General features: G+C 44.0%; 1 protein-coding gene across 1 annotated transcript in view; it reads right to left on the bottom strand.

The window, feature by feature from the left end:
- The window catches only part of sema4ba (sema domain, immunoglobulin domain (Ig), transmembrane domain (TM) and short cytoplasmic domain, (semaphorin) 4Ba), a gene marked incomplete at its 5' end in the record, with an annotated part of 31,348 nt that extends 16,357 nt beyond the window's left edge, over window positions 1–14,991 (bottom strand). The window contains 2 exons of the mRNA XM_083654251.1: window positions 1–68; window positions 14,889–14,991. The exon at window positions 1–68 is cut by the window's left edge and continues 93 nt beyond it. Coding sequence (XP_083510377.1) covers window positions 1–68; window positions 14,889–14,991 — 171 coding nt within the window. The remainder of the gene's footprint in view (window positions 69–14,888) is intronic.
- Window positions 14,992–19,530: the final 4,539 nt, after the last annotated feature.

The following is a 19,530-nucleotide window of genomic DNA, read 5'->3' as shown; positions in this document are numbered from 1 at the left end:
GAGCAGCAGAGAGGTGTAATTGAACACGCCGTTGGCTGAGAAATGTTTGGCTGTCCTCTCCTTGGCATCTGGAGCGAAAAAGAGACACAGGAGAGAGGAGACAAAAACGGTATAAGTGTCCATGTTAAGTACAAAGGAGATTTAACCTTTACAAGATGTCTTTGAAAGAAAAGGTTGTAACGCTACTTCAATATGCAAATGTGTCCTGTGTGTGTGTGTGTAAACGTGTGTGTGCACGCGTGTGTGTGCACGTGTGTGCGTGCACGGCCAGAAAACATAGTGCACACCACAGACACAGATGTTCTGTCTTAATTAGAGACAAGGGTCCTTGAGTCTGTTTTCTCGTTCCTATGACAACTATATAGCGAGTGGTTTTGTTTTCTTTGTGTTCCTTCAACTCATCACTGCAGGAGAGCCACAGCACAACATGACTGCTGAGGATCTTGATACGACTGAATAAAACAAACCCAAAGATAGTATCACCGTGTGTGTGTGTGTGTGTGTGTGTGTGTGTGTGTGTGTGTGTGTGTGTGTGTGTGTGTGTGTGTGCGTGTGTGTGTGCGTGTGTGTGTGTGTGTGTGTGTGTGTGTCAGGAGCTGCCTGTTTCCAGCTTCCAGTCGGCTTCTCTCATCCGAAAGAGAGAGAAAGCAAAGGAAGAGGGAAGCCCTATATTGTTCCCTACAGTAAGTAGATGGCTCTGTTCCAAATGTACTGACTCTTCCAGAGTGAAGCCAGGACTTAACTCCTCCACTCTCTTCCTCACTGGTTTGAAGACCTGTATGCATCTCAGTGGCAGCATATTTTAATCTATATTCTCTTTCTTTCTTTCTTTCTTTCTTTCTTTCTTTCTTTCTTTCTTTCTTTCTTTCTTTCTTTCTTTCTTTCTTTCTTCTAATATGTAATCTTACCTGGTAAACTAGGTATCTTTTTTGTTAGGGTTAGGGTTAGGGTTAGGGTTAGGGTTAAGCATACACAACAGCATTATTATATTATGTCAATGTGAATGTTCTGTTTTATTATTATGATCAGATGACCCCTGAGTTTGCTGAAAAGCAGGAGGCAATGTGCTTCTGGGCTTTTTGTTTTCCCAATACATAAGAATTATGGGCATGGCGGATTCAAATTGGATTAAAATCACTGTTGATAATAATTACAATTCTAGGAGCTCCCCAAGAAAAAGCTAATCCAGTTCAGATAGGGTAGGGTGTCATTACGATAATAAGTAGTACAACATGCAGTTTGTACCCCAGAGTACCTGTGACCTGATATAACCTCACCTCGGTGGGTACAGTAGGTACAGGAGGTACAGGAGGTTAAGACACTTCCTCCCCCGTGGGGAAACAACACGCTAATAGCAGTGCATAGCCACGGCAACAGAGGGCCTTATTATGGATAAATCTGTCCCTAACCACAAGAGGCTCCTCTCTACATACTGTGCTGTGCTGTGCTGTGTGTACCTAGGCCCTCTGGGGCTGTTTTCCCTGGGATTACAGGATGAATGGAGTCCACGCCTGTGTAGGTACGGATTCTACTCGGCTTATAGAATCTGCTCGCCCTGCCGGAAGTGCTGGGGGTCTAACCCACGGGTCTGACCCTAACCCAAACCCTAACTCTGATTCATATTTTGTATGTCTACTATCGTGTCTGATAACATCAGTAGCGTAGCGTTAGCTTGTCAACTAATCTAAAGCTGTCTGCCATTTTGCCCACGTTAATCCCACCGCGTGCCCGACGACGTACAGCCAATCAAATGCCTACCCGAGCAGATACTGAAGCCGAGCGATTTCTGCACCGACACCTGCACCGTTTCCCCACTTTTCCTCCTCGCTCGCTCTGAGCCTTGTGCAAGTTCATTACTGTGATTTCCACAGACAAAGACAAAGGCCAAAGCTCGAAAACCCAGACAAAAGTGAGGTTTGAGGGGTTTTCACAGAGGAGGATATATCTACGCAATTAATCTCTGGAGTCAGATCACCACTGTTATACTTAGTGACCACAGCTGGTGGAGGAAAACAATGGGGCCCATAATTATGCATCATTGAAGACATCCACGTGGGTTTCAAATAGCATGAAGCTTTCCATTTATAATTTCAGGCAAACATTAATCATGTCTCTACAGTATAGTATATTCCTCTGAAGGCTTAGGTCATTGTAAAGTGGTATATTTAAAAGCACTACTGTAGTGTACAGTGGCTATTATATCATGTTTTTTCTATGGTTTATGTGATTAAGAGAAGGTATGCTTCAAGAATTAATCGTTCAGTGTTCCAACAGGCGATCTTTATCATAATTAGCATTCAAAGATGTATTTACTCTGCCAACAAAGCTGGAAGGAGGATCTGTTTTCACCCCTGTCTGTCTGTTAGTCTGCTGGTTAGCAAGATATCTCAGAAGGTTACTAATGGAGCGTCTGGGTAGTGTAGAGGTAAAAGCTAGGGATGAGCTGTATACTTGGCGTCTGCTAAAATGAGTATCTCCCACACGCTACAACGTCCTGCCGGTGAAACCCTCACTGTCAGGTGAGAAGAAGCGGCTAGTGACTGCACATGTACATTACATTACATTACATTACGTCATTTGGCAGACGCTTTTATCCAAAGCGACTTACAATAACACATTTTTTGTCAGCAATAGAGCAATCAACTATGGAGCACAGTCTATGACAACTACAACTTCTGAAGGAACAGTGGTACAAGTTTAGGTTAGTGGTACAAGGTTGGTTAGTTTTTTTTTTAGAAAGAGAGAGAACAAAGTTAGATCAAGAAGGGCCCAGATGGAGCCTGAAAAGGTGTGTCTTTAGTCTTTTCCGAAAGATCGGCAGTGATTCAGCTGTCCTGACCGAAGGTGGAAGCTCGTTCCACCATTGAGGTGCCAGGAATGAGAAGAGTCGAGATCGAGATGAGCGACTTTTGAGCCCCCGTAGCGAAGGAGGGGCGAGGCGACCTGCACTGGTGGAGGAGCAAAGGGAGCGCTGAGAGGTTTGGAACCTGACCATGGATTGGAGGTACCGGGGGGCTGACTGGTGTACTGCCCTGTAGGCCAGTACCAGTGTCTTGAATTTGATGCGGGCCGGGATGGGAAGCCAGTGGAGCTCCTGGAAGAGGGGAGTGACGTGAGAGAATTTGGGTTGGTTGAATATCAGACGGGCTGCAGCATCATGTATCGGAGGAAGCATGTGCTAGTCTATAACTCTCCCCAGATTAGCAGAGGGGGTGGAGCAACGATCAGCACAGGGAATTGGCCAAATACATTTTGGGAGAAAAATCCATGAGAAAAAGAAAAAAAGGGAACTAATGGATTTAGATGGGATTTGGAGGATAGCCCTTGGCCCGCGGTCAGTTGATTCGATTTTGGTGGCGATTTGGATCAGGATTTTCTACCATTAGACCTGGGTTTTTTTTGGCCATAACCTTCATGCTGTGTTCATTTGCTAGTGGGAAAGACCGACATCTGCGACTTCTGAGTTGGCTGCTGAAAGGCATTGGATTCGTGTGCTGTTTTGTCAAAAAATACAATCCAGAAGACAAACGATAAACAAACATAAGCCGCTACGGATACTGCAGCTTTGTATGTTGCAGAATGGTTCAGCATCTGCAGAGGTTTGCACTCTGCCCAGCATCTTCTACTTCTGCATGTCTGAATCTTGACATTTGTGAGTTCCTTTTTCCTTCACAGTGCAGGACACATACCAACTATTTCTCTGACACAGAGTCGGCCTGGGGGCATTTGTTGCATTGCACTTAATAGTCAAATTAATCGAAATAATTCCCCGTTACACATCGGTTTCTCGTTAATAAATATTGCTGTTTACGTGATGAAGTTGCAGGCCAGTAGTGACCAGACTGCTGCTGAGTTGATATTTTGCAAATGTATTTCAACTGTATCAAAGACAGTTTATTACCATCAAATGAAAGGATCAGCATTAGAACTGCCTCAAGTACTTTTGTTTGGTTAGTCAAGGTGAAGAATCACTCCCAAGTCCCAAAGACAATCCTGCAGAGGTTGTAGGACGTATTTAATCTTATTCCAAATATCCTATTGCAGACAACATGAAAACTTTTTTATAAGATCACCTGGATTGAAAGCTTATAGAAATCTGAAAATGGAATTAGAAACTGTAATAATATATAGCTTTATCAATAAACGTCTCAAGCTCAATAGGTTGAATAAATTGTAATATAGTATTTACAGCTTTTGCAGAGCAAGCACACACTGACAGGCTATAAAATATAACAGCAGGTTTATTTGGGGACTTGACAGGGATAATATACTGACATGGAGAATACTGGTGGGGGAGGGGCACAAAGAGAAGCTTCAAAGTGAAGGCCATGTTTGAGTTCCTCTCTGCTAGTATACCATGGGTAGTTGATCTTCTGTGAAGGTTTGCTTCATGATGAGGCCAGCCCAGCCTAGCACGCATTTGAACTGCCTCCCTGACCTCAAACAGATCTTCTGAACACAAATGAGAAACAAGATATCCGTAAACTTCGGACCACAAACACCAAACCTAGGATGGAATAACAGCTGGAGTTCACACACTGTGTAGCTGTAGTGTAGACCGTTACCACGTCACACTATCTCAAGCCTGTGTGTGTATCCGATTTGAACTCCTACTGCCCGCCACGCCCCCGGCCTCCACACACACCACAGCACAGCCCCTTAAAGAACCCTCGCCATTGTTGTTTGCCGGTCTGAGGTTGATTCCCCCGGGGGCCATTTCATGACAATGCAGCTCTAGAGATGTTGTGGTGTGGTTGGTGTGCACTGGGAGGGAAACACACAGGCCGCTTCAGAGGAAAGCACTTCAGAGTGGGAGAGCAGCTCGCATCTGCCGGGGCCACAGAGAGAGCGAGTGTCAGAGAGGACAGCCAAGTGGGCACCGCACAGAAATTGACCAGGTGGCCAGGTGCAACACAGCAACTGACCAGGTGCAACACAGCAACTGACCAGGTGCAACACAGCAACTGACCAGGTGCAACACAGCAACTGACCAGGTGCAACACAGCAACTGACCAGGTGCAACACGGTAACTGACCAGGACAGGTGCAACACGGCAACTGACGAGGTGCAACACAGCAACTGACCAGGTGCAACACAGCAACTGACCAGGTGCAACACAGCAACTGACCAGGTGCAACACAGCAACTGACCAGGTGCAACACAGCAACTGACCAGGTGCAACACAGCCCAACCAGCACAGCAAGTGACAAGGTGCAACACAGCAAATGACCAGGTGCAACACGGTAACTGACCAGGACAGGTGCAACACGGCAACTGACGAGATGCAACACAGCAACTGACGAGGTGCAACACAGCAACTGACCAGGTGCAACACGGTAACTGACCAGGACAGGTGCAACACGGCAACTGACGAGGTGCAACACAGCAACTGACGAGGTGCAACACAGCAACTGACCAGGTGCAACACAGCAACTGACCAGGTGCAACACAGCAACTGATCAGGTGCAACACAGCAACTGACCAGGTGCAACACAGCCCAACCAGCACAGCAAGTGACAAGGTGCAACACAGCAAATGACCAGGTGCAACACGGTAACTGACCAGGACAGGTGCAACACGGCAACTGACGAGATGCAACACAGCAACTGACGAGGTGCAACACAGCAACTGACCAGGTGCAACACGGCAACTGACGAGGTGCAACACAGCAACTGACGAGGTGCAACACAGCAACTGACGAGGTGCAACACAGCAACTGACGAGGTGCAACACAGCAACTGACGAGGTGCAACACAGCAACTGACGAGGTGGAACACAGCAACTGACGAGGTGCAACACAGCACAGCCGGTTCACTCCTTGTTCCTCCTGAGGTGTTTGAACTGTACTACAATGGCATTTAACCTCACCTTATCAAAGATAATACATCTTTATTGAAGAAGTATCAAAAGTATTGAAGTCCACTGTGTCCACTATTGACAAAGGAATTCCAACCGTTTAGTGGTTAGGTTTGAATCAAGATTGACACAAGGACTATAGTGTTTTTAAACCCTTCTCAGGCAAAACAATCTTTGTTTTGGCCAGGAGCAAGGTTAATGGTTTTAAATACTAATCTGGGTCAGCGATTCCAAAGTCAACATTGTTTCACAGACCAGGCTGAGAGTGTATTCATCGCTGTCTTGTTGAATGTGTTGGCTAATAATGCCAAATTAGAAATCTTCCACTTGACACCCTTGCCAGTCGTCGCACGACTTATTCTGCGCCTTTATGTGCCAAGGTCCTCTCTGTCACAAGCCGGCCCATGGGGCGTGACGAAAGGACAACACACAAGGATTAAGGCTGAACTAAGGGCTTAATTTCCCTTAACATAATGACACAGGACAAAACAGTGAAATGCAACACCAGGCGAAACCAATCTCCGCTCTCTGCTGCATTGACGATGGGACGTTTTATCTCGTGGGACACACTGTTGACCAGAGGGACGACCCTCCCTGCTCCATCGCCAGTCAGCTGAAAACTGAAAACAGCAAACAAACAGGGAGGCAGGCAGGCAGGCAGCAAGCAGAGCGGGGAGTTGAACTGAACACACATTAAGGGGCTGGTTCAACCTCTGGCAGCTGTAAGCAATATGAGATCATTACCATTATTATGTAATTAAAAGTCATTTCTGCAAATGACACTACTAAATGGATGGAAATACCCTCGCTGACTTGCTAATCTATTTAGAGGGGAAATTAATTATGCTCAATTTCAAGGGATCCCTCCACAATTTGTTGCAGTTGTTTTCCCGATGGCTCTGTGTCCACAAAGTACAAAGACCATTAAAAGCATGGAACAAGTTCACCCCTCTAAAGGGGAATTGTGGAGTCATCTGTCCTTTGGTGAGGGAGATCTATCTAGTATAGGGATGTTCATCAATTATCGAAAATCGATAATCGATCGTTAAGGATTGGAATCGATCCTGTGGCATTTGGATCGATTTTTTAATTATTAAAAAAAAAAAAAAAAAAAAAAAATTTTTTTTTTTTTTTTGGACTAGGTTTGGGTGGAAATCGTTCCTCCTCGCCCCACTCCATTGCACAGCCGACTAACGTGAGGTGGAGCTTCATATAGTCTCTAGTTTTCTGGCTGGGCACGGGCCTTTGTGCCAACAAAACTGTTTTAAACATGAGAAATTCACACCGGCATGCGCCGGGGACAGCAGTGTTGGAGAGGAGACACATTGAAATAAAGAGTTCATTGAGGAGAACACGTTGTCTTTCGTATTTTCTGCCATAGGCATTCATTTTGTTAAAAAAAAAAAAAAAAAAAAAAAAAAAAAAATTGAAAATATTGAAAATTTTCTAAGTATTAATAAAATCGATAATCGATAATTGATCGTTAATTCTCACCGATTATCGATTTTGGAAAATTTTCAAAATGAACATCCCTAATCTAGTATCTACCTTGTTTTCTAGGCCAACTAGGGGGCTGCCTCTATCAGCTCTCACAGCACAGCTTCAGGAGATTCCAAGATTGCATACATCATTTAAAACAGCCGTTCACTTAAATTATGCAGAACTACAAGACAACAGAAGCAGGGGGCAAATATATGTTGTGCACATTAATGAGCGGAAAATTACGAAAACAAATTCTTCTTACAACAGGGCCACATGCTGTCCAATTGTTCTGCAGAACTTGCCCTTCCAAACAAGCTAGACTCATGATGACCAATAAGCACCAGCGGCTCCTGACTGTGGTACTAAAGATGATGCTATCCATCTTACCAGTTTTTACTCCCATAAAGATGTCATAGTCCACTGGTAGATGACCCGGAAAAAATGGCCATCCCTCTTCAATGAGATCAACAGCTATACTGTAGATGTCTTTAAGGGATGTCGGATGCCCCATTTCCAGTCTTTTGTCCATAAACATGACCTAGATTCTCATCTCAGAAGCAATATAAAGAGGCCCCATGGCAAGATATACTCTGGACAAAAGGGGGTACAAGCAGGGTTGAATACTGTGATAAGGGCCTGCATGAAGTCAATCCATCAGCTCAACAGCTTTTCATTAAATTAAACCAATAAGATTGAACTGTAAAGCAGGGGTGTCAAACTCAATTTCATCCCGGGCCACATCAACATTACGATCGCCCTCAAAGACATAAATGTATCTAGCCTACTTGTTATCATATTACATAATTGCCTCTGATTCGGTTATTATTGGTTTTTAGTAGCAGAAGTGTAGGAAAAACAATGGCAGACAACTAGTAGCCTACCACTATTAGAACTCATTAGAATTGTATTGCGGAGATTGTATTCTTTGCTAGCTCTCGCGGGCCACATAAAACGAGGTGCCAGGCGGGATTTGGGCCTTGAGTTTGACACTAGTGACTTAGACCAACTTAGTTTACTCAAAAGGGAAACCCTTTGCTCACAGATTTAGAGATACATTTTCTATCTTGTGGGAGATTGGGAGATATTTATTTTGAGGGTTTCTTTTCTATTTCTTAATCACAAAATGTGCACTTTGATGATTGACTCATCACAGTGAGTCAAGTCAAAAAGAGAAATTCAGGTATCTCATTGAGGTGGATAGAAGGTGCCAAGTAGGTCTAACAAAAACAGAGCTGCAAAATGAATTGGCACTGATGGAAAACTGTGATCCGATTGGTTTAATGGAGGAGTTTTGAAGAGAGTGCATGTGGGGGTGTAACGGTTGAGTAACTGAGTTAACTGTCAGGTTGAGCTTGTGACGATGAACACATTGTTTTAGAAGGACACTCGTAATAATACTTTAGGTAGAAGTGAGGAAGAGTCTTCTTAGGCCCAACAAAGAGACAGCAGAGACAAAGCTGGATCACGGCTCTTTGTCAACATACTGTCTCTACTGTGACGGACTTCGCTCGGGACAGAAAAGACAAAGCCTAGAAAATCCAACTGTTTTGTGAGGAAGTGATGAAGACCCAATCGGTGACCTCTGTGTCAGGAAGCCACTCTGCCAAGAGGAGTTCACTGGGTCAGTGTCAGAGCAATGACACAGAGCTCCCACTATTGTCCACATTGTCCGATGACAAGAAGATGGAAAACAGGCCTCACTAGAGCGCTAACTAAATTAGCCCAAGTCATTTTAAACTGGCTATTAAGAGCGGCTGAATGGGTAATTGTGTGAGGAGGAACTCGACTTTGGGAGGCTGAAGGACAGACAGAGACTAGAGGCATCTGGACTGCATTATGACAACAGGCCAAGAGGGTCAATTCACCAGGAGATTCATTAGGCAAGCTGTGAGCCTGCTGTTTGTATTGCTAACTTCTGGGGCTCCATCTTGTTAGCAGGATATTGTCTCCTGTGCACCATGCTGATGCTGAGAACACAGCCTATTCTCATCTCAATACAGATTCAGGCAACAGAGGTTGGGAAGTTACTCGTACCACAAGATGAGGGGGTAGAAGATCTGCATATAAATGCTGAGGAAATCACAAAACCTAATTGCACATAAAGTAGTACTGTGCAACTGCAATTACAGGTTTCGTGGGAACAATCGGGGGGGGGGGGGATGTTAGAGTCTAATTTAACTGTCCACATTTAAATTGAGCATTATTTCACCAAAATGTGTAAACCCTGCTGCAGCTTATAAACAAGCTTGCCTTGCACCTCTTTATCCTTTTCCCACGAGGGGAAGGAATGTTGCAGGCCATCGAGACCTGCCGGTCAGGAGGAGGCAACACACGGAGCCCACCCCACTACTTCAAGCTCCATAATGTAAACCAGCCACTGGTTCATCATCAGGAACTCACCGTGACCCTCTCCCGTAGTGTGAACAGGGCTGGAGCATCAGGAGCTGGTCCTGACCTCATGTAGGCCCAGTCCCCATGGTCTATAAATGTACAGCAGGGCTCTGACCTGACTACCGCACCGTGACTCCAGGCTGTGTGTTTAGGAGCAGAGAAACGGTTGGGATATCCTCCTCGATAAACACCTTGAAAATGAGTCAGTGTGCGGGGGAGCCATGCGAGGGAGCCATGTGCGGGGAGCCATGTGAGGATCTTCACAGGGTCTGTTGAGTTTGATTTATGGCCCACTCTCCGCTGGATTGGACAAGAGTGGATCTCATAAACTCGGGCAATATCAAGATCAATGGTCTGTCGTTTCATGATGGATTGAAAGCGTTGAGGCGGATGGACACTGGTACTGCTACTGAGCGCAGCTATTACAGCATCATAAACTCACCACCTGTTGTACTTACTGCCGTGTGATTAAATCAAATCAATCACATAATCATTACTCTTTGATATAGGTCATATCTATTAAACAGGATTATATTGTGCATATATATCAACTATGTACTTTGACAGTGGAGCATGTCCAAAGATCCTAAAGCCAAAGAACACCTATTGCAATAGTCCATTCACACCATGCTAGCACTGTTGATCAGCTATGTTGCACAACTTGCACCACCAACACAATATCTCAATCACACAACTTGTCATTCTGAATGAATTGAGAGTGGCTGATTTGTCATTCTGAATGAATTGAGAGTGGCTGATTCGACTGCTCTACACACATCGACAGCTTTCAGATGAATGAAGCCTTACGTCCAGGTCCAGTGTGGCTCTGGGCACGTGGCCCACGGCCCCTAAACAAGATGATAGCATGACTGTCCAACATGCATGATGTGTAACAGAGGGATGAACAGGCAAAGAGCGCCAATGTAAAACCTCTTAGAGGTGTGCCTTTAAACAGCGTTCAAACACACTAGTGACTAAGCCCTCCAGCATGGTCCACATTAAAGCCGGGAAGAAAAGCGTAGAGAAAAGCAGATGCAGACTCGACTCCCTGAACCCATGATCCATCCTGATAGGCGCATAATGAGAAGCAGACCAGTGTTCACACCATAACACATACAAATCCCCATTCATTATTCATGGCAGATTAGCCTCTTCATTAAGGCAGAAGCAGGGACCAAGGGACCCAGAGAGAGAGAGAGAGAGAGAGAGAGAGAGAGAATGGGAGGGGAAGTCTGTCTAGGAAAATGTTGCCGGATGAGGGGAAGCCAGGGAGGGTCTGGCCTGCCTACTAGTGCACTGAAGTTTAAGCATGCAAGCCATCAAGCTAAGTGGCATCCAGAATGATAGGACGTACAGCCACAGCCAGGAACCATCAGGCACTTTCTCCTGGACAAAGTTCAGGTCCCTGAGGCCCGCAGCTCTGCATTCTGCTTTGATACAGTAAACACAATGTGACAAAGCTCTTCTGTGAGAAGCTGGAAAATGTCAAGGTAGCAGAACTGACATTACCACGCCAACGCGCCAAACACAATTCCTACAGTATCACAAGCTGCCACTGCTAACCCTCAGCGTCACGATGATGCTTGTCTCTCATGCTGTTTCTGTTTCCTTACCAACATCATCTAGAGCAGGGCTGCACAATAGGTAGATCGTGATCTACCGGTAGTCTCGGGCCATCAATAAGTCCAAAATGCATTTTTTTTTGTTCTTTTTTCCTAATGCATAAAACTAAATCCCACTCATGTATAGATAACTCTGTATATACAGTATGTAACATTATAACACTATTATATAAATCATGTTAAATAAATGATATTAAAATGTGCTAAATATGTACTTGAAGGGGACAAGGGGAAAAGAAGTAGTTCATCCTAAGAAAAGGTTGGGCACCGCTGATCTAGAGTCTCAAGATAAGATAAGCCTGTACGTAGGTCCTGATAAAACTATTTTTTATACGTTTTATGGTCAGGAGTGTAATAGCTTCTGTAGTAAAAGTTTTTATTTCCTGATTGACCCTTTGCAGAAAGGTCAGAGCTTATCACTTGGTGGTAAAAGTTACAGTAATAAAATTGTAATTGCGCAAAACCAAGTTCACGATGGAGGAGGATGAACCTAGTAATCACCTATAACACGACTCAAATAGAAACAGAAAGAAAAGAGAGCACCTTCCGTGGCCTTGGCTGTACTAAATGTATCACATAGCCTAAATAGGGTGCGTTCGTAAATCCACTCTTGACGCTCTACAGTGAAATGAGAGCGCGAAGGTACGGTACGGTACATTACAACGGCGCTCCCGATTTACGAACAGTCCAGTGCGTGCTCTGGGCGCTCGGAGTGCTATTTCCGAACGCACCCATATAGTCTTCTACAGGCAACGTTGGGCCGTCCCCTCTGACATGTGGCTTTGGCGTGTTTTATGGTGGTGTTCAACATTGGCAACGTGCCCTAAAAGCAAATCTTTACCGTCAGAACAAGGAGAAGTGTGAATGTGAAGGGTCTTTTCAGCCGGTGATTGATGGTGTGTGGTGTTGTGAAACGCTCCGCCAGGGCCCAGCTCTGCTCTGCTCGGCTTTGTTGATGCTGGCAGGTGAGAGAGATTACCTGTTGGTATAAAGGTCCTACATGGGGGAGGCTGCAGGCTCAGACAGGCAACATGACTGACCTATTTGAATGTTTGCCTGGCTCAGAATCCCAACGTCCCTTACTGGAAAGCTTATCCATCTACTGTGGTAATAGATTACCAGCAGAGACCACCATCATCTGAGCCACTTTTTTTTCTCTTCCAGTTCTTTTAAGAAGAAGACAGTAATTATGCCCAAAAGTGAGTCACTAACCACAGTTCAAGCATTTTGTTTTGTCTTTCCCGAGTAAGCATGCGCTAGGTTCAACACAAATCAGCGCTACTGTAGCATCTCTGTTTGTGCACAGAAAAAAGAAAAAAAAAGAAAAGGTTCAATAGATCCAACTCGTGTCATCTAAAGTGTTTTTGCTGCAACATTTGGTTGATTGCATGGTAGATGATCAAATCAGAACTTGGCACCAATGGCCATAGCAGCAATCCACACAACAACAGAACATGAAAGATTGTCCTGCAAAGCAATCCAACACTAAGAATTGAACATCTTCAACCAATTTGAAGGGTAAAATATCAAGGATTATTTGACTATGTTGATAAGCATGTTAGACTCAAGTGATCTTGATTGATTAGTTTATCTTAGAGAAAATAAATCTAATAATAATAATAAATAATGTAAATCTTAAAGAGTATGTGATTATGTAAGCAAACTATCAATACATAACATACGATTATAAGCATGTGGTACCTAATGCTTGTGGGACTGTGTCAGATTGTCCTGAGTAAGTCGCAGCACAATGGGCCTGTTCATTTTGTAATGATGTCTGACCTGTAGGTACTTGACAGAGCCACCCTGATGGAGCTGCCATTCACCGCGTGGATTTAGTTGGATTTGCAATAATTATGGTCTAGACACACACAGACTAAAGTGAAATACTCCAGTCTGTTTGGCCATTCTCTTTTGCCCATACAAAGGACACATGTACTGACTTTTTTCTGTGGCCAGAGTTCATTAATGAAAACCTTTGTGTGAACTAGAGGGCACTCGGAGTCGGCAGAGTGCATACCTCCGACCAACTCTCCACAGAGTGTTGTGGTGTTGTTGCGTGAATCCGTTTGGAAGACAGGTGCCTTTTTGTGATTGGCCATGCCCATTGCCATGCCCCCTTTTGTCCAGTGGGCGTGGGAATGTACTGTCATCGGTTCTTCTACAAAGTTTCGTGCAGATTCGGTCATAACCTTTTGAGACATCGTGCGGACAACAGATAACACACGGACAGACACACAGGGGCGAAACCATGACCTACTCCGTTGGTGGAGCTAATTATGTAATTGGGCCTACATGCAGAATCTTATACCATCAACAAAGATGATCAAATCCAGGTATATCCAGGTGTAACAGTACCTGATCAAATCAAAACAAATGAACGTTATGTTAAAGAAACCAACTGCTGTCTCTGTTGAACGATTCATAATGTACTCTTAACCTGTAATTTCTGGGGATCAACACCACATTGCACGTGTGTAAATGTTGTGTTCCACCTCTGGTTGACAGTGAGCACAGAGGATGGAAGGAACAGCCATGCTTCTCTTGTTGACTTTTTAGCACCAGCTTGCCAAGCCCTGCTGTCCATCTCGTAAAGCCTCTGCAGGAGACCCAGGCACCTCCACAGCTCTCATCAGCCTGGAATCAAGCTGCACTTTTTATTTATAGATGTGTAACAGTGCACAGTGGCCTCTCACGTTGTTTCTCTCCAATATACCCCAAACAGGTGGGAAGAAAAATAACACTATTAGAGAAGAGAACAGGCCAGCACACTCAATGTCCTTTCACAAATGTAATTCTCTCGTCTGGACACAGCAGCAACGGACGTTTCAGCCAAAAGGCCTTCTTCAGCGTTGTGCTGCGAGAGAAAGAGAAATAACACGACCACACCTCGTCAGCAGCACCAGTGGCTCCTGCATTACATTACTGGCTTTCCTTGGGAAGCTAAGCAGGTCTGGCCTAGGATACTCCTTGGATGGGAGACTGGTGCTGGAAGTGGTGTTGGAGGACCAGTAGGAGGTGCTCTTCCCCTCTGGTCTGAATTGTCTGATGAATAATCTGGTCTGATGAATAATCTCCCCAATGCCCCAGGGCAGAGACAGGGACTCTGTCCTGTGAGTGAGCACCTGACTCTCTGTGGTCATTAAAGATCCCATTGGCACTCTTCACAACAGTAGGAGTGTAACCCCGGTGCCCTGGGGAGTGTAACCCCGAGGACCCTGGCTAAATTCCCACACAGGCCTTCCTTCAATCATGGCCACTTAAATCATCCCTCGTTACTTAATTGGCACATTGAGTCCTCAACTCTCCACTGTGATAGCTGATGTGTGGTGAGCGTTCAGGCGCACACTGGCTGCCGTGCATCACCCAGGTGGGTGCTACACATCGGTGGTGGATGAGTTGGGTTCCCTCCCCTGATATGTGAAGCACTTTGAGTGTCTTGAAAGGCGCTATATAAATGCAATCCATTATTATTATTATTATTATTATTATTATTATTGACTATTCTATACACAAGAAGAAGCAAATGTCACTTACTGTAGGAGAAGGTGAGGCGCGGAGTGACATCGCTTTCAGTGGCAGTGGTATGAACGAAGCCAACCAGCAGGACAGTGTAGGCTGGGAGACAGAGCCAAGCCATACTTATTGTCCAAAAGGCTCCTCAGGACCAGTGGTTTGCTTTTCAGGATTTTGGGGAATTCATGAAGGGAGCGTCTTTTTCGGCCCCGTGTTTATCTTCTCCCTCTCTCTTCCTGCAGGTCTGGCCTCCCTGAATGGAAGACCTGTGCTCTGTTGTGAAAGTGAAGTGCGGCCGAGCGCTCCTTCAGGGCTGCAGACGCCGACGATGCCGGGCTTGGAATGATGACCTGTGACCTGTGACCTCAGAACCAGCCTCCTAGGACAGACAGCCTCCTCCAATCAGCCTCCATGTATATGTGACAGTGCGGGGTCTCTGCAAACACACAGAGAAGAACATTGATTCAGATTAGTGCACTGTCTAAGCAAGCTTGCGGGCTTCCTCGCCTTATAATGGAAAATGACTTTGTAAAAACATGAAAGTTTAGTACACAGTTCAGTATTGACAGAAGCCTTACCCACACTGTTCAAGCTTTATACAGTACAGCTCTGCAGTGCTAATGAGTGCACTAGATGAAAAAGAATGTAGGTTTACTTTCTTAGTAATTGTTGACAAAATACTTACCAGTCTTTAATCTAAAACATCCTCTCTGACCACAGAACAATCACAGCACATTATGGGGTGAGAACCAGAGGGGTGTAGGTGACATTTTGGGCAGAATTAGTTATATATAAAATGAAAGCTCTTGATGAGCTCTTTCTACTGCCAAAATGGCACATGTGAATTCTAAACGAATCCAGCATTCTTAATCAAAAACACGTTTATACGTTTTTATATTAAAGATTAGGACAAAGTATGGTCATTTTTTGTTTTAGCTCAACTGTGAAGTTGATCAAATGCCACTTACGCCGCTCTGGCATGAGTGGAAAAGTGCCACAAGACAAAAAAACAACAACAACAACAACAAAAAAAAGTTGCTTTCTCCATCTGTGGGACTAACTTGTTCACTGCACATTACATATTGGAGGTGGCAGCGATCTGCTTTTCATTTTCTGTTTAGAGGGGTGACCAAGTGAGAACAATGTAGTGATCATTAACAGACTTTGCAGCACAACCTCTTTGTCTGTGCACAGTACTAAGGTCAGGTTCATTTCATAGTCTCAGCTTCTGACAAAACAAACTTAAGCTCCCCAAAGCTAAAATCTCCATAGCTGAACTGCATGTACCTGCTCTATTGTGGAAGGTGATAGGCTAGAATGAAAACAAATAACCTATTTCTTAGAAACCTTATCTAATACCATAGACTGTATAATACACAAGACAATGGAAAGGTGTGTCTGCCAGATAACAGCTCATATTACAGGAACTGTCAAGCTGAACGTTGTTTGATCACAGAGACGCAAGGAATGGTTTGCATATATTAACCAAGTCATACTGTGAAATTCTTTGGTTTCCACAAGTCATAAAAGGCTTTGGGTCCTGCCTGGTTTTAATTATGTCATTTGTGGTGAGGACTTTAAGGAGATATACGGTCCCAAAGCCAAAGGAACTCTGCTAAATGTTTGCACAGGCCCACTGCTTCAGCGCGTGTCAAATCAATATGGATCAATGATATTTCGTCTTAGTTGTCCTTGCCATTTAAGAGTTGACACTGGCTAACTCCTTTGTCCACATAACTCCTACAATCACTCTTCGGATATAATGAAACCACAAGACAGCTATCCCAATAGTGGAGTCATGTGGCACGTACTGATGCTGCTGTTGTGCTGAACGCAGTGAGAGGGTAATTTGATACAGACATCCCAGCTACATCTGCAAACACTGATGTGTTTCCATTACAGCTACCACGCTGTTTAAATACAACCAAGAGGGGGGGTTCAGTTTCATGTGAGGTATGGCAATCAATGGCAAAAGGTAGCGAGTGAAGTTATTTCTGGTTTCTATCAAGGAGCTCCTGGCTATTCGTCAATGAGCAGTGAGACACTAGCTGTGAGCACAGACATCCCCAAATCTGAACTGGGTAGACGGCATTTTGGAAGAGCAGGAATGCCTTGATTAATGCCAGAGAAGAAGAGAAATGGGTTATTTATACTTCTGTATTGACACACTTAAGATTCTCACAGGGGGATTTACTGAAAGACACGCTAACTGTTCCGTCCCTGCAGTCTCCCAAAGGAGAACCTTTAGGAATAATACTTACAGTGTACTGTAGCAAAGGACACATTAAGTTACTTTCTCCTGACTGACTGAGGTATTTGTGTTGTGTTTATTTTGGTATAGACTGTCAACATCAAAAAGACCTCCATTACATACAAGTGAGCTAAGATGTCAACAATGAATAGCACCTTCACCACGAGTGTTCAAGATTCAAGATATTTGTTGTCACGTGTGACATTCTTATGCTAGATGGGAAAAGTACACACATTCTTTACTTAAGTAGAAGTACAGTTACTTGTGTAAAAAAAGACGAACGAAAAAGAACATGCTCTGAAATGTACTCAAAAGTATAAAAGTAAAAAAGTATTGCTACCGGCTGTTTCTGTGCAATGCTAACTGAAATTCATGTAACATTAATATAATTTGAAGACTATTAAACTTAAAAGATCCCCTCCAAACTACTACTCCAACTACAAAATTCAATCTACTTTGATTCATAATTTGTGTGATATGTGTTTCCCCCCCAAAAGTTCAAATTATCTCATTAAAATGATTAAAATGACAATTATACTCCTCCCTCATTAGGCTGCATTGGCGATGTGATGTGCCACACCACACTAGAAAGAGAGAGACACAGAGAGAGAGAGGGAGAGAGAGGCGGTCGAGCGAGCTAGACTGCGCATGAAGAGAGGGAGCGATAGTAGCATCACGTGAAAGCTTGGAGAGCGCGAGATGAGATGATACAGACAAACGTTTTTAAAATGTAAGGAGTAGAAAGTACAGATATTTGTGTTAAAATGTAGGGAGTACAGGGTAAAAGTAAAAAGTTGTCAGAAAAATAAATAGGCCTAAACTCAGTAAAGTACAGATACCTGAAAATTCTACTTAAGTACAAATACTTTGTTACTTCCCATCTCCGCAGGACATAGTGGAAGTACTGTGTGTTTTCTAGCTTTCTCTGTCTAGATGTATATTTCATTATGATCACTAAAAACAGGCCAACGGTCACATTATGACAGGCTTATGCTTTTAAAGCTGGAAAGATGACAATCTGAAAGGCTAGGTCACAGTCTGAAGCTTTGACAGGAGCCTATAGAGGCTATGTGCTTTCATTGGACCGTGGCGAGTAAAACAGACAAGGCCGCAGTTAGATCGCCCCACCAGCAGGGAGGGCAGCCATCAGCATCATTAGCCTCCTTTGTGCGGAACGATTTTGGAGTGAGACACCACTTGACCAACAAGCAGCGGAGCTAGCATCAATTTTGGGCGCGCGTGACAGACAGAAGAAGAGACCCAGCATCCATCAAGCCGAGTCCGACCAAGATAGGTAGAGAGAGAACAAGGGCCCCTCTGACAGCATAGAAATCTATATGCAACTCTGCACTCCGCTGCTCTCTCCTCCATGATGCACTAACAGCGTACTGAATCATCCCTTTCACTCACGACACAGCCTGACAGACTCTCTTCTGGCTCTGTGGATGATACCACGGGCCATGCATCTCTTATAAGCATAGAAGATCTTTGTATGCCCGCTTTTTACATTATCACCCATATCAAGTTAAGCTAGATTACTGCAGCATAGCATACTGTACAGCAGTGATACTCAACTGGCGGGCGGCCCGTGTGCCACATACGTTCCGCGGGCGCCCCCTGTGTGGCCGCGATGGAATTGAAAAAAAAAAAAAAAAAAAAATCTGACAGTGCACCTGAATGCAACATGCAAGATACCCGCTGAATAAGTGTCCAATGTTCATGTCATTCTGGCCAATACTCCACTTCTGTTATAGCATTTCAGTCTGGAATATGGAATATCTTTCAATAATCTATGATTTAGCTGCTAAATTGTCAAATACCGCCATCTGCTCGCTACCCAGGCACTTATGTATGTACTTAACCTAACTAACTATCCGGTGTGCACAACATTGTCAGACTAAACTCCGGCTGACACCCCAAAAACCTACAATCCGCTACAGAAAAATGTATATTGATTGTTTATTAACTGGCCCCTGGCCTTCTATCATTTCACAAAAGTGGCCCCCGGGCAAAGCAAGTTGAGTATCCCTGCTGTACAGTATACAGCAGGGATGTGAAAATTGGCCCAAAATCATATTCGAATATTCCCTCTAAACAAAACGTATTCTTTCGAATATATTTGAATACGGTACTTTTTTTTTCAGTTCATGGCAAGGCAAACCAATACAACCAGAGAGCTTACTTGAGCAGAGCAAGTACTTGGTATGTTCATTTGACCATAATATTTTTTTTATTTCAACATAAACATTTTTTTTTCATACTTATTCAGTCAGCAAGTAGCTACAATAGTAGCCTGCACTTTTGTAATGTTTTTAAATAACCAGGCAAACGATGTATGTTTTTATGTTGCCCTCTTAGCCATTTTTTACTTGGTTAAATGAAAATAATATATAAATAATAAAAAAAATAAAA

The sequence above is a fragment of the Poromitra crassiceps genome (genome assembly GCF_964638095.1).
Source record: "Poromitra crassiceps genome assembly, chromosome: 18".
In the NCBI taxonomy this organism is placed as follows: domain Eukaryota; kingdom Metazoa; phylum Chordata; class Actinopteri; order Beryciformes; family Melamphaidae; genus Poromitra; species Poromitra crassiceps.
The sequence above is the reverse complement of the archived record's forward strand: the minus strand, read 5'-3'. Positions and strand labels throughout refer to the sequence as shown.